General features: G+C 42.1%; 1 protein-coding gene across 2 annotated transcripts in view; it reads right to left on the minus strand.

Annotated features, from left to right (window-relative positions):
- Nucleotides 1–5275: 5275 nt before the first annotated feature.
- LOC147336853 (uncharacterized) overlaps nucleotides 5276–13583 on the minus strand; it is a 29359-nt gene continuing 21051 nt past the window's right edge. For both annotated transcript variants that reach the window (XM_086285651.1, XM_086285650.1), the window contains 2 exons: nucleotides 6881–8401; nucleotides 5276–6555 (listed from right to left, as the gene is read on the minus strand). In XM_086285651.1, coding sequence (XP_086141777.1) covers nucleotides 5863–6555; nucleotides 6881–8401 — 2214 coding nt within the window. In that variant the 3' untranslated portion in view covers nucleotides 5276–5862. The remainder of the gene's footprint in view (nucleotides 6556–6880; nucleotides 8402–13583) is intronic.

The following is a 13583-nucleotide window of genomic DNA, read 5'->3' on the forward strand; positions in this document are numbered from 1 at the left end:
CAGATGTGACCCTGTGACCCCAAAGCTGGTGCTAAGAGTCCAGCGGTCCCCCTAACAAAGGGCTCTTATACTTAACCAGACGCAGAGTAGGTGTCCTCCTACACCAGGGGTCTCAAACTCGCGGCCCGCGGGCCAATTGCGGCCCGCAGGACGATAGTTTTTGGCCCCACCTTAATATGAAAATGTAATGTTAGTTTGATAACGTATGACACTTTACAGTGTTGTGGGCGGAGCTGAATTAACCCACCAATCAGGGTTGGATATGGATCTCATGGGACACCAGCCGGGCTTGATGCAAGCAGGGAAACATTTCTCAATGAGTCAAAGTTCCAGCAGCGTTGCCCTGGAGTGTTTCTTTCTTTCCTGTGCCTGGCTGGCTTCCTCCTTTCTATTGGGCAAACGCCGACATTCGCCCCAGCGCGCTGCGTTCACAACACTTCAAAAAAACTTGTTTTTTTAAGTTGCTGCCCAGCGGGACATTATACATATATAGATTTATACACACGTCAGTGGGATTTAAAGTTATTTTTCCACAGAGAGAGATCTCATATTAACTCTCACAGTGATGCGTAGGCGGCGGGATAAAAGAAAAGTCATGAACTCAATGCAGCCCAATTTAGTTTGCAGTCACATAGCGACGTCCCACCACCAGCCTCCACTGCAGCAGGCCAGAGACCACACCCCTGCCGCAATAAGTAAAAGTATATCCTTGCTTTACCCTTAATGCTAAATATGCTAAATTAACCGCTGCCTTTGCCCCTTTGGGATTATTCTTATGTCACTGGGATGTTGACCTTTGACCTTCACATTAGAGAGATGGGCAGACATAATTAGTGTATGAATTTTAAAGTAACAGGTAATAAAGAGAGTGTAGCAAATGTAGTCAGGTTTATTACTCTGTATCACACATGAGTGCCCGAGGGAGGCGGGGCTGACTGGGGAGACACAGGAAACAAAGAGACAGGGCTGACTCGACATGAAACGATGAAACGTGGGACACGGGAACAGAAACTAAACACAGGCTGAAATGAACACTGAGGGAGGGAGAACTAAGATTACTGAGAGCCTGATAAATAAGAAGAACAAAAACCAAGAAAAACAAGAGTCAAAGAAAACCAAAAACACAAAGCATTGGGCCAGGACCCACTGCGGTTGTGGGATTCATCGGGAAACTAGCGGATGATACCGTGGAGACAAAGACTATCACAACGTTTCCCAACCAGAAGCCGTGGGTGGATAAAACCATCCGCACCGCTGCCTACAACACGGGACTCATGACGGGGGACATGGACCCGTACAAAGCCGCGTCATATAACGTGCGGAGGGCGGTGAAAGAGGCGAAGCAGCGCTACGGGAGGAAACTAGAGTCACAACTCCAACAGAGTGACTCTAGGAGCCTGTGGCGGGGACTAAGGACAATAACGGACTATAAAGCACCAACAACCGGTATGACGAACGCGGCCGTGACTCTGGCAGACGAGCTGAACACTTTCTATGCTCGCTTCGAGGCTGCAGCTAAGGTCTCCAACAATGCTAGTGTTAGCGGCGCTAACGGCTGCAGACAGGAAGATACTGCCAGCACCGGAAACGTGCTCGTCATCTCCGAGCATGAAGTAAGGAGAGCCTTCAAGAGAGTGAACACCAGGAAAGCAGCAGGACCAGACGGCATCCCAGGTCGTATCCTAAGAGACTGCGCATACCAGCTAGCTCCTGTGTTCACTGAGATATTCAACATCTCTTTATCTCAGTCGGTGATCCCCACATGCTTCAAAGAGTCCATCATTGTTCCTGTCCCGAAGAAACCCCACCCTGCTTCTCTCAATGACTATTGCCCTGTAGCCCTCACCTCAGTAGTGATGAAGTGCTTTGAACGCCTGGTCAGAGACTTCATCATTTCTTCACTACCAGACACACTGGACCCACTACAGTTCGCTTACCGTCCAAATCGTTCCACAGACGATGCCATCTCTCATCTCCTCCACACATCACTCACTCACTTGGACACTAGAAGGGGGAATTATGTTAAAATGCTCTTCATAGACTACAGCTCTGCATTTAACACCATAATTCCCTCCACACTCACCACCAAGCTGGAGCATCTGGGACTCAGCTCATCTATGTGTCAGTGGATCTCCAACTTCCTAACTGGCAGACCACAGGCAGTAAGGATGGGCGGACATGTCTCAGCCTCCACCACTCTCAGCACTGGAGCCCCCCAGGGGTGTGTTCTGAGCCCCCTGCTGTACTCTTTGTACACATATGACTGTGTGGCCACTACCAGCTCCACCACCATCATCAAGTTTGCTGACGACACCGTCGTGGTGGGCCTGATCTCTGATAACAACGAGACGGCCTACCTGAAGGAGATTAGGAATCTGGAGAACTGGTGCCAGAGGAACAACCTCCTTCTAAACGTCAGTAAGACAAAGGAGCTGATAGTGGACTTCAGCACTAAGCAGGAGAGGAACTACCAGACCCCTGTCATCAACGAGTGCCCAGTGGAGAGAGTGGACAGCTTCAAATACCTCGGAGTTCACATCACGCAGGACCTGTCATGGTCCTGTCACATCAACACCGTGGTGAAAAAGGCCCGACAGCGTCTCTACCACCTCAGACGCTTGAGAGACTTCCAACTGCCCTCCAAGGTGCTCAGGAACTTTTACTCGTGCACCATAGAGAGCATCCTGGCGGGAAACATCTTAACCTGGTTCGGGAACAGCACCATGCAGGACAGACGAGCTCTACAGAGGGTTGTGCGGTCAGCTGAGCGCACCATCCGCTCCGAGCTCCCTGACCTGCACTCAATCTACAGCAGGCGGTGCTGGACCAAGGCCAGGAAGATCGTGAAGGACCTCAGCCATCCCAACAACAGACTGTTCTCTCTGTTGAGGTCAGGAAAGCGATTCCGCTCCCTGAAGACCAACACAGAGAGACTGAGGAGGAGCTTCTTCCCGCAGGCGATACGGTCTCTCAATCACACCACCACACAGTCCTGACCCACACATATGGTTCTTTCACACACACTGGACTTTCTGGACTTTGGTTTTGCACAACACTGGTCACTATATTCTTCATTTCCGGTTAATACGTGTACAGCTGCTGTTATTGTGTATATATTTATTTATATTTAGATTTCTTCATACATTCTTATATAGTTCTATATTGTGTATTGTGTATTTTGTTGTACAGTTATTTTATTTTCAACTTTAATTTATATATTTATCTTTATCTTATTCTTCCCAGTTAAATTTACCCTTCATTCTAATTTGTGTTGTACAGTTATTTCATTTTTAACCTTAATTTATATTCTATTCCTTCCTAGTTAAATTTACCCTTTTTAATTTTTCATATTTATTTCCTATCTTATTCATAGCCTTTTCCTTTTTTGTTTTCTTTAGGTCACGAGCAGTTGTCCAAGCATTTCACTACATATCGTACTGTGTATGACTGTGTACGTGACAAATAAAATTTGAATTTGAATTTGAATTTTATATGTGATAAAAACATTAAAAACTGCTCAGATGTTGAAATCTTTCTACGTATACTTTAGGTTCAGCTCTCCAGCCTGGCATTTGGTTAAGCATGATTCAAACATTTGATTTTGTTTAACTGGTTTTAATTATAGTTACTTTTTGTGAACATTTGTTGCAGCATTTAAAAATACATCATTTATTTTCAAACTTTTATTTGATTTAGAGCATCATATTTGACCAAAGTAAATGTTTTAATTTCATATAAAATAACTGAAGCAGTGAACTAAATATCTGAAATCTTTCCTTCCTTAAAAGTTATAATCCTACTTAAGTTATAGTGCAAACGCTTAAGCAACAAATATACTTGATGCTAATTAATTAATATTTCCCTTTGATGTTGCAACTATGCGGTCACTTCTGTCTTTAAACAAAATAATATTTTCCAGTTACAGAAATCATAAAGTCCAAACTAAAGTGCTACTGTTGCTATATGCATTTTATATAAATCATGGATGATGGTCCTGACATGAAGGAAGAGAAAGTTACAGGTTGCATCCTTTGACTTTGTCTCCGTGCCTTTGGGCGATTTTCAGAAGGACAGATGTTTCTGTTCAATTCTTAAATCAATTTTTTCAAACACAAACACTATTTTAAAGCTTCTAGAGAGTAAAATATTAATGATAATTATAATAACAATAATAAAAACAAAAGCTCTCAGATCCATCAAACCAAGCAGCAGAAAGAACAATAACTGAAGAGAAAACTTTAACCTTGTAGACTTCATTATGTTCCAGCTGCTCTACAGACGCTGTGACCTCGAACTTAAGCAGGTCGTAACGTATGTGCAGCTCAATAACTTCATAATCAGACCCTGTGGTATTTAGGCAGCAGAACAACTAAGAATAACAACTACAAATAATGTTTTTAGGTTTCTGTTGTACTGCAAGGTTCTGTACAGGAGAACCAAACCAAGAGCAAATATTACATCTCATTTACACCTGAGCACGAAGAGCCATCAACATTTAGCAAATTGAATCATCTTTGTTTAGATGCAAGAAGAATCATATAGAAATGAAAAAGTAGAAATAGAAATCCAGAGCAAAGATATCCTCTAATTCAGCGTAGCACATGTGCAGCTGCTGCGATTCACGTAAGCATTCGGCTTGTCGCTGTTGCAGATTTTTCTCTCGCTGTTCTGGCTCACAGCGCTGCAAACACAGAAATAAATATCCCCAAAGGTGTGAAAGGGAGCTAATTAGTAAGAGTATTGTTACTCTCCGCAGGAGTAGTCCAGCAGTAGAAATCAGTCCAATAACAAGGTGTGTAACATCTAGCAGGGTGACAGAAAAACCCAGGGTAACTTCTAAGGACCTCAACGTCTCTCACATTGTGTTTTTTAAACATGCTTCCATTCGTCACTTCAGTCTTTACTCTGAAATACAGGAAGAGAAATCATGGCTGAAACAATTTCTCATGAAACCAGGGGTGTGGTCCAACAGTCAGTTTGGTGAGGAAGGTTCCTAACTGAGAGAAGTGACCCAGAAGTATCTGTGTAGCAGCCACAATGAATCCAGATCATGAGCTTTATTAACTGATCAAAGTCTCTTCTTTCATCTTCTGTATCATTCAGTTTGCATTGGTAATGCCCATTATTGTAATGCTTTTTTAAGACGAGCAAAACTTTATTTCACTTTGGGTTAGCTGGGATAAGTGATGGATGGAGGGAATTTTACTTCAGCCACAGAAATCTAAACAGGAAGGAGGAGCAGAGTTACAGTGGATCACTATCCAGCAGGGAAACAAGGTTTATTTCAATTTCTTGGCCATGAGTGAGATTTACTGAGTGGGCAAATTAGGGAGACGACACCATCAGATCCCGAGCCCTCCATGTGTTAATCAAGAGACGGCTGCTGTGCTACATCCATAAATAATGAATAAATTAGGAGCTAAAGCTGAAAGGACAGTTTATTTGTACCATCTTCACGTGAACACATTCAAGAACATCACAGATGAAGAAACATTAAAAACTTCCACACTACATAAAGCAAGAAAAATAGTTTTTCTTTCAGGTGGTTTCAGAAAAACAGAAACATCAAACATCTCCAAGACTCTCTTTGAAAGAACTAAAAACCTTTGTTCTCATGGTCCAATCATGAGTGAACTCCCCGATGAAGCCTTGTGTGCTAAAACATGTCAGAGTTTTAAAGGTTAAACATGAGTTTCCAAAACGTTTTGCTGGAGAACAATGAACTATTTGACTGAGTTTCAATCATTTACAGACGAGCAAAACCAGGACAGAGAAAAAAGGACAAAACTGACTCAGTAAAACAACAGAAAAGAAGATCCCATGTAGATCTGTATTATGTAGAAGTTCAGCCCAGCAACCAGTTCAGTTCAACACAAGTTTAAATGATTCTATCTGAACTCTGTGGAGCCTGATCTCAAGCTTTTTGAGTCTGACACAGAAACCAGAGGATCTTTCTGTGTCTTCAGATTCACTGTGATCCAGTGATGGGAGTGATTTCAGCCCTGAGTGATCGCGCTGATGTTTGCACAGAGCAGACAATGAGGTGAATGTTTGGGCACATTGGTAACAGTGAAACAGTTTATTAGTAACGTGGGATCGTTTGTGTGCAGAGTATGAACTGAGATTCCTGAAGCTCTTGTCACACTGGTCACAGCTGTAGTTTCCTTCCATGTGTGTACGTTCATGAATGTTACGATGACCTGAATGTGAGAAGCTTCTCTCACAGTGTCTGCACTTGTGTGGTTTCTCTCCTGTGTGGACTCGTTCGTGTGATTTAAGATGACCTTCAGTGGTGAAAGATGACCCACACTGATCACAGAGGTGCTTTTTAACCCCACTGTGAATCAGTTCATGTCGTTTTAACTCACTTGGTGTGGTGAAGCTTCTCCCACATTCTTTGCAGTATTTCAGTTTGTCTCCAGTGTGTCTACGTTGATGTAGTTTTAGGGTCTTTTGCTGACTGAAAGTTTTTCCACAGAGGTCACAATGAAAGTCTTTCCCACCACCACAGTGATGACAGGGTTGAGAACTGGATCCATCTGTGTCGCTCTGCTTCTAAACAAAGACACAAAGACAGTGTAAGTCAGTCCTTCAACATTTGTATCCTGAACGTCGCCTGAAATAAAGAGCATCTCTGCAGACGTCCAACTACATTTGACTGTTTCAGTTAACACACTCAGTTTACTGGGCTGCAATAACTACAATACTACCACCATAATACTACAGTAATACTAAAATCATAACTGAAAGGAAAATCTGAATAATCACTCAGAGCTGCTTTTCCATGCAGTAGAATTGCTAACATGCTAACACAGTTTAATGAGCAGAGTTGTTCCAAACAGTCAGGCTAAAATGACAAGATAACAATATAAATACATACCTCACAGTAGCTGCACTTGTAGAGTCTCTTTCTGGTGTGGATCTGTTGGTGTTCTCTCAGGTAACGTGGAGCTTTAAAAGTCTTCTCACACAGGTCACATTGATAAGGTCTCTCCTCAGTGTGGGTAAACATGTGTCGTTGTAAGACTGAGTCTGTTGTAAACTGTTTGCCACACTGTTCACAGCAGTACACATCATGTCTGGTGTGAATGCGTAGGTGTGTATTTCGGCTTCCTCTCCGGCTGAAAGTTTTTCCACAGATGTCACAGCTGTATGCCTTAATTCCAGAGTGGGTAACTAGATGCCTCTGTAAGCTGCTACTGTGAGTAAAAGCTCTGCCACACTGATCACAGCTGTACGCTTTAACTCCACTGTGGATGAGTTGGTGTTTTTTTAGAGAATCCTTCCAGGAAAAAGACTTTCCACACAAGTCACAGCTGAACGGTCTCTCTCCAGTGTGGATGACCTGATGCTGTTTTAGTGAAGCCTTCAGAGTAAACTCCATCCCACACTCGTCACAGCTGTATGGCTTAATTCCAGAGTGGGTAACTAGATGACTCTGTAAGTTGCTACTGCGAGTAAAAGCTCTGCCACACTGATCACAGCTGTACGCTTTAACTCCACTGTGCATGAGTTGGTGTTTTTTTAGGTAACCCTTCAAGGAAAAAGACTTTCCACACAAGTCACAGCTGAACGGTCTCTCTCCAGTGTGGATGACCTGATGCTGTTTTAGTGAAGCCTTCTCAGTAAAACCCTTCCCACACTCGTCACAGCTGTACGCTTTAACTCCAGTGTGGATGACCTGATGCTGTTTTAGTTTAGCCCTCACAGTAAAACCCTTCCCACACTCGTCACAGCTGTATGGCTTAATTCCAGAGTGGGTAACTAGATGCCTCTGTAAGTGGCTACTGTGAGTAAAAGCTCTGCCACACTGATCACAGCTGTACGCTTTAACTCCACTGTGGATGAGTTGGTGTTTTTTTAGGTAACCCTTCAAGGAAAAAGACTTTCCACACAAGTCACAGCTGAACGGTCTCTCTCCAGTGTGGATGACCTGATGCTGTTTTAGTGAAGCCTTCTCAGTAAAACCCTTCCCACACTCGTCACAGCTGTACGCTTTAACTCCAGTGTGGATGACCTGATGCTGTTTTAGTTTAGCCCTCACAGTAAAACCCTTCCCACACTCGTCACAGCTGTATGCCTTAATTCCAGAGTGGGTAACTAGATGACTCTGTAAGTTGCTACTGTGAGTAAAAGCTCTGCCACACTGATCACAGCTGTACGCTTTAACTCCACTGTGGATGTGTTGGTGTGTTCTTAGGGAACCCTTGAAGGAAAAAGACTTTCCACACAAGTCACAGCTGAACGGTCTCTCTCCAGTGTGGATGACCTGATGCTGTTTTAGTTTAGCCCTCACAGTAAAACCCTTCCCACACTCGTCACAGGTGTGTTTTTTCTCTCCCTTTCTTCTGTGAGGTTTGTCGGCCTCCTGAGAGCGCTGACTTCTGGCTCCATGTTGGTCCTGCAGTGACAGAGATACAAACAGAGGCAGTGAGTGAAATGCAGTCGTGGAACAAACTCAACCTTCAAACTCCATGAACACTAGTTTTAAACCTGAAGGTGGAGCGTGGCACCAAACACCTTAAAGGTCTCTTATCCCCACCTGCTGGTAGTTCTAACACATTACATCCAACCTGCTGTTAAAGATAATTCATGACTGTTCAAACACTAAAATCATGCACACACACACACACACACACACACACACACACACACACACACACACACACACACACATTATTTTATAATTTAGATTATTTTGTTGTTTCCTATTACATATTTCTATAATTTGTATAGATTTATACATAATTATTCAGTGATAATAAATCCTATGTTTGTTTATTTTAAAGGAACCCCGTTAGCTTCCACAACAGATGTTGCTCGTCTTCCGTCAAATACTCACATAAAATATTACACAATAAAGTGGATTCAAGATATCCACATAATTTCACTCTTACATCCACAGTGAGGTTTCACAATTGTTCAAATATAAGCAATCAATAAGTGACGGAAGTGACGAGTAAGGTAAGCGGAGTGACGAGTAAGGTAAGCGACCCATGTTGTAGGTGACGTCAGACGCCGGAGATTTGGCGGAATAAAAAAAAAAGCAAATGGTAGCACAGAGTTTAACAAAGGTTTTTCAAGCTTCAGTATTACCAAATATACTAATCGATTGTCATATAACTAACAACATCTGTTCTATCATCTCTAACACCCTGGAGGACAACGGGGAGAGTTTAGACGCTCTCCAAGATTACATCGACCGCTGTTTTCAAGATCTAGTAATGAAGAAGGCCCTCAGTGCATCCTCCCCGACCAAAATTGAGACGCCGTCATCGAAGAGATGTCGCCCGGCAGACTCCCCCGGTACAACATCGCCTGCCGGCAAAGACATCGCAGACATCCTGGAGTCAATCGACAAGCGATTGTCCAGTTTCGATGCGAGGCTGGCCCTGGTGGAGATTTTACACCGGGAATTTAAATCTCTGAGAGAATCCCTGGAATTCAGCCAGCAGCAGGTGGAAACGCTTGCCGCTGAAAATGCCACGCTATGGGAGTCGGTCAAATCTCTCACCGATAACGTGACCCAGCTAAACATTGAAAATAAAAAAATAAAAGAGTCCGTTATCGATCTACAAGCCCGTAGCATGAGAGATAATCTTGTGTTCTCTGGTATTCCAGAATCTGTCGGAGAGGATGCGGAGGCAACGGTGAAAAGCTTCATCAAAATCCACCTGATGCTGCCGGAGGACACCGTAAAGAACATCGACTTCGATAGAGTACATCGCTTGGGGGGCGTGAGGTCGCGGACCGGGAGACCACGGCCTATTGTGGCCAAATTCGGGCAATTCAAACAGAAGGAACAGGTGAAGAGTCGCGGCAGAGAGCTGAAAGGAACGGACTTCAGCGTGAACGACCAGTTCCCCAAAGAGATCCTGGAACGACGCAAGGTCCTGTTCCCAGTTCGACGTAGCTTCATCCAGAAAGGCTCCCGTGCTGTCATCGCCGTGGACCGGATCTACGTGGACGGACAGCTGTACCGCGACCCCGGCACCACACCGTGGTTATACTGACTGCACTCCAAGAACCCGCTACACTCTTTTCTTATTCATTCACACTTTCTCCTTTAACATGGGTTTAACCTAGTAATATCAATATGATGTCATAGCAGATATAACACCGTCACCCTCCGTCATTGCTTTAATTGGAATGTTTCCGTTTCGTTTCTTTTTTTTGTTGTTGCTCACAGTTCATGTGGTTTCTTTCTTTCTCTTGTCTTTCACTGCTGTGATCACCTACTTCCCCACTCACCTACAAACAACACCCTCTATTTCCTCCATATTTTCACACCACGATCACGCAAACACATCAGCTCAACGGCAGCACATTCACAACAGCCTCACAGCACGCACAGACTTGCAGGACACATAAGCAAGCCACGCTTGTTCATATTAGTGAATATTCACACATAGTCAGACTTATGGAGCCTCTCACCACACTTTTTTTTCTCTCTCTCTCTTTCTATTTACAAACAAGGGATGTTTCCACACTCTCTCCACCTGTCTAAACGAAACACCCAGCGTACATCATTCGACATACACACACAATTATGGGCATGCTGAGGTTTGTCACATGGAATGTAAATGGAGCTGGCACCAGAGGAAAGAGGTTAAAGATATTTAACCAGCTTAAAAAACTACAGGCAGATGTTTTATTACAAGAAACTCACAGACCTGTCACAGGTTTAAACGAACTTAAAACACCTGAGTTTCCTAACGTGTTTGCAGCCTGTTATAATTCTAGACAACGGGGAGTAGCAATTTTAATACATAAAAATGTTAATTTTACAGTACTCGATACAGTTATAGATCCAGAGGGTAGATTTCTAATTATTAAACTATCAATATTGAACAAAAAACTATGTATTGTAAGTATATATGGTCCAAATGTTGATGAACCCTCATTCTTCCACGGATTTTTTAGTGCACTCTCTGAGCACCTCGATTGCGCACTCATTCTTGGCGGTGACCTCAACCTTGGACTAAATGAAGAAATGGATAGGCTCAACACAACAGGAACTCAGCGCAATTGGCAATCCACAAATATAATCAAACAGTATATGAGCGACTTTGGCCTTCGCGATGCATGGCGCTCCCTTCACCCCAACAGTAAGGAATATACTTTTTTCTCGCATGTTCATCACTCTTACTCTCGTCTGGATTATTTTTTGGTCACCAGCTCACTGCTGAGTGACATTTCAGACACTGAGATTCATCCTATAGCTGTCAGCGATCATGCTCCTGTATCTTTAACACTAATGCACAAGAATAATACTACGCTAAGTAAAAACTGGAGATTTAATACATCACTGCTTAAAGATGAAGACTTTATTACATATTTTAAAAAGGAATGGACTTCATATTTAGACTTTAATGACACTCCCGGAATATCTGCTTCTGTTCTATGGGAAGCAGGGAAAGCTGTGATGAGAGGTAAAATAATTTCTTTCTCATCACACAAAAAGAAAGAAGAAAACAAAAATATTCAGGAATTAGAAAAAAACATCAAATCACTAGAAGAAGCCTATGCGTGCGACCAAGATCAGGAAACATTGAACAAAATATGCAAGACAAAACTAGAATTAAATGAAACTATTAATAAAAAAAACCACAATTCCTTATACAAAGACTTCGCTTGCAGAATTTTGAACACAGTAACAAATCAGGCCGATTTCTAGCTAACCAGTTAAAAATAAATAAAGAAAAAACAACTATATGTGCTGCTAAAGATTTATCGGGGAAACAATAAAAATGAAATTGATCGGTTTCTTGACAACGTAACTCTCCCAAAATTACTAGACAGTCAAGCAATGGAACTGGATTCGCCACTGACGCCAAGTGAATTCCAGGAAGCCCTGATAAGTATGCCCAATAATAAGGCTCCAGGTCCAGACGGCTTCCCTGCAGAATTCTACAAAGAATTCTGGACAATTCTGGCACCAGTATTCCACAGCATGTTGCAGGAAATCGAGGAAAAGGGCAGACTACCACCAAATATGAATTCTGCCAACATTAGTCTCCTGCTAAAACCAGGCAAAGACCCTTTATTTCCCTCAAGCTATCGTCCAATTTCTCTTTTAAATGTAGACCTTAAAATAATCTGCAAAGCTCTCTCAAAGAGATTAGAGAAAATAACCCCCCTCTTAATTCATCCTGACCAAACTGGTTTCATAAAAGGTCGGCACTCCTCAACAAACACTCGTAGATTACTTAATTTAATAGACTACTCATACAATAAAAACATCGAAACCATAATATTTTCTTTAGATGCAGAAAAAGCATTTGACAGAGTTAACTGGAAATTTTTATTCGCAACTTTACACAAATTTGGATTCGGAAACTCTTTTATAAACTGGATAAGAATATTATACAATTCCCCAACAGCTCGTATCAGAACAAATGACCAGACATCCTCCAGCTTCTGTCTCCTGAGGGGCACCAGACAGGGATGCCCACTCTCCCCTTCACTTTTTGCAATTTTTATCGAACCTCTAGCAGCAGCATTTAGACAGGCTACAACAATTAAGGGCATAAAATGTAAGAACATAGAGCATAAAATCAGTCTCTATGCGGATAATGTGTTGCTTTTTCTGCAAAACACACAAACCAACCTCTCTGAGGTAATTACTCTAATAAACTGGTTTTCAAGAGTTTCAGATTATTCAATTAACTGGCCAAAATCTACAGTTCTCCCCATTAACTGCTCCTTCCATAATTCTTCCTCTGCCCCACTGCAATCCGAAAATATTAAACATTTAGGTATTAATGTTTCTCCTAAGCTTTCAGACTTAACTAAATTAAATCACATCCCACTTCTAAAGAAAGTAGAAGGCGATCTGACTAGATGGAAATCTTTACCCATATCACTCATGGGAAGGGTCGCCACTATAAAAATGATCTTGCCAAAAATAAATTACTTATTTTTGATGATCCCTAACAAACCATCACAAGATTGGTTCAGATCTCTGGATTCATATATTTCCAAATTCCTTTGGAAAAATAAACCTCCGCATATCAGCTTAAAAACGCTACAAAGAACCAAGGATAGAGGAGGATTAGATCTGCCTAATTTTCACCAATACTTCTTAGCCAACAGGCTTCAGTTCATCTCAGAATGGTCAAAACATACCTTCTTAGATGAGCCCTGGCTAGATGTTGAACAGGCACTATGCAAGGATCTAGAGATTTCAGACCTACCATTTATTAGCTCAAACATCAAAAGACATGAATGCTTTAAAAGTATCAACATCAGCTTCTCTCTGACAGCATGGTGGGAGTTTCTAAAAATAACGGAGTCTTCATTAATCCCATGCAAACGTACACCTATCTGGAATAACCCTGACATATTACAAAACAATAATATGATTAATTTCCCAGAATGGAGTTGTAAAGGAATTAAATACTTAGAACATATATTAGAGGGAACAGAATTTATCCCATTTGACAGACTAGTTGCACAATATGGGATCAACAAGAAAAGATTTTTAGAATATCAACAAATTAAATCCATAATAAAAAAGAAATTCAACCTCAGTCAAGTTGAATTACAAACACCACCAAGTGCGGCACATCTCCTTACTCTTA

The sequence above is a fragment of the Aulonocara sp. 'chitande type north' Nkhata Bay genome, linkage group LG3 (assembly GCF_057382095.1).
Source record: "Aulonocara sp. 'chitande type north' Nkhata Bay isolate Kocher_YH1m ecotype deep benthic linkage group LG3, A_spYH_male_GT1.1, whole genome shotgun sequence".
Lineage (NCBI taxonomy): Eukaryota > Metazoa > Chordata > Actinopteri > Cichliformes > Cichlidae > Aulonocara > Aulonocara sp. 'chitande type north' Nkhata Bay.